Raw genomic sequence first — 2,435 nt, 5'->3', positions numbered from 1 at the left:
CAATTACCAGGTCACCGTACAGTCAATTACCAGGTCACACTAGAGTCAATTACCAGGTCACCTTACAGTCAATGACCAGGTCACGGTACAGTCAATTACCAGCTCACGTTACAGTCAATTACCATGTCACGTTACAATTACCAGGTCACGTTACAGGCAATTACCAGCTCACGTTACAATTACCAGGTCACGTTACAGTCAATTACCAGGTCACGTTACAGTCAATTACCAGGTCACGTTACAGTCAATTACCAGGTCACATTACAGTCAATTACCAGGTCAGACTACAGTCAATTACCAGGTCACGTTACAGTCAATTACCAGGTCACCTTACAGTCAATTACCAGGTCACGTTACAGTCAATTACCAGGTCACCTTACAGTCAATTACCAGGTCACGTTACAGTCAATTACCAGGTCACCTTACAGTCAATTACCAGGTCACGTTACAGTCAATTACCAGGTCACCTTACAGTCAATTACCAGGTCACCTTACAGTCAATTACCAGGTCACCTTACAGTCAATTACCAGGTCACCTTACAGTCAATTACCATGTCACGTTACAATTACCAGGTCACGTTACAGGCAATTACCAGCTCACGTTACAATTACCAGGTCACGTTACAGTCAATTACCAGGTCACGTTACAGTCAATTACCAGGTCACATTACAGTCAATTACCAGGTCAGACTACAGTCAATTACCAGGTCACGTTACAGTCAATTACCAGGTCACGCTACAGTCAATTACCAGGTCACGTTACAGTCAATTACCAGGTCACATTACAGTCAATTACCAGGTCACGTTACAGTCAATTACCAGGTCACGTTACAGTCAATTACCAGGTCACATTACAGTCAATTACCAGGTCACGCTACAGTCAATTACCAGGTCACACTAGAGTCAATTACCAGGTCACGCTACAGTCAATTACCAGGTCACTTTACAGTCAATTAGCAGGTCACGCTACAGTCAATTAGCAGGTCAGAGGTCACGCCATCACAGTCCAGAGTGTCAGTAGGGTATATGGGCAGCCATTTTGGAAAGAACTCTTCCTTCACAGTTGTTACCCATGATACTAATTAGGGCTCTATTCCATTTATACACTGTACCAAATTAGGACGTTCAAATAGAGTTATATTGACACTCCTGTCTGTGAAGTCACAACAACGACCTCCAGATGACCTTCAGGTGACCTCTTACCCCTCTCAAAGGAGTTCTTGATGTCGTTAACCTCCACCTGTGACCCCGACACCCGGAAGATGCCCTGATGCTGAAGACCTGTTGGAGACGAGACGTGGTCAGTGTTGCTCACATTAGGCCACGATGAGCACTTTATATGAATCGGATATTTAAGCAATATTACACAAGAGGGTGTGGGTTAACGTGATTATTGCCACGACAGTGATGCGGTCAGGAACGAGACGAAGTCAAGTTCCGCAAGCATCACTGAAGTGGCAATAATCACGTTAAACCACACCCTTGAGTGTAATATTGCAATTATACAACAGTTACCGTTAAAACTAAGAAAATCGCTGAAAAAATATATTTTTTTAATGACAGATGTAGTCACTACGACCACAAATGTCCCAAGAAACTAGCTAGCCTAGCCACCCAGTTTGCTAGCGCTCTGGGAGAACAGAGCAGCTGAATTCTTTGTTTTGATTAGGTGGTGAATGGTGCTGGTTTAACCCACGGCTAGAAGGCCGTTTCAACCAATCAGATTGTTTCCTCGAAACGACCTGTGGTATAATTGAAAATAGACCATCTCTCTTGTAACATGTTGTGAACTTGCTATTATGTTTTTTTTTAAGTGACAGATTTTGGATATTTATTTTAACATTTTAACAACACAAATCTGGTAGTGGTTTATGTGTGTGTGTGTGTGTGTGTGTGTGTGTGTGTGTGTGTGTGTGTGTGTGTGTGTGTGTGTGTGTGTGTGTGTGTGTGTGTATGTGTGTATGTGTGTATGTTTGTGTGTGTGTGTGTGTGTGTGTGTGTGTGTGTGTGTGTGTGTGTGTGTGTTTATGTACATGATAAAATAAATCCACTTCCATTATACAGTAATAAATGCACCAGACAATGGAACAGACTGTGATATCGCCTCTACTCTCCTGTAAGCAGATTAGTGATTTAATAAAGACAATAAAACATATGAAACTCACCGTGTAGGTTTATGTGGCGGATACAACTCTCCACAAGCATAGGTATGGCTTTAGTTGAGTCCTGCAGTATGTACATTACACAGATTATAACACACTGTACATTACACAGATTATAACACACTGTACATTACACAGATTATACCACACTGTACATTACACAGATTATAACACACATCGTGTACATCAATACAGACAATCAGACATGTACAGACAGTACGTCGCATGCAGACATTACACAGATTATAACACATCATGTCCACATCATTAGAC

The 2,435-nt window shown here is 41.9% G+C and overlaps 1 protein-coding gene across 1 annotated transcript in view; it reads right to left on the bottom strand.

Annotated features, from left to right (window-relative positions):
• LOC306918302 (SLIT-ROBO Rho GTPase-activating protein 1-like) overlaps positions 1-2,223 on the bottom strand; it is a 24,321-nt gene extending 22,098 nt beyond the window's left edge. The window contains exons 1-2 of the mRNA XM_079531194.1: positions 2,166-2,223; positions 1,204-1,281 (exon numbers count right to left, since the gene is read on the bottom strand). Of these exons, the coding sequence (XP_079387320.1) occupies positions 1,204-1,281; positions 2,166-2,205 (118 nt within the window). The 5' untranslated portion in view covers positions 2,206-2,223. The remainder of the gene's footprint in view (positions 1-1,203; positions 1,282-2,165) is intronic.
• Between the last annotated feature and the right edge of the window lie 212 nt (positions 2,224-2,435).

Source organism: Electrona antarctica, assembly GCF_951216825.1.
Source record: "Electrona antarctica genome assembly, contig: scaffold_58, whole genome shotgun sequence".
Taxonomy (NCBI): Eukaryota; Metazoa; Chordata; class Actinopteri; order Myctophiformes; family Myctophidae; genus Electrona; species Electrona antarctica.
Note: the sequence above shows the minus strand (reverse complement) of the source record. Positions and strands in the feature narration are given on the sequence as shown.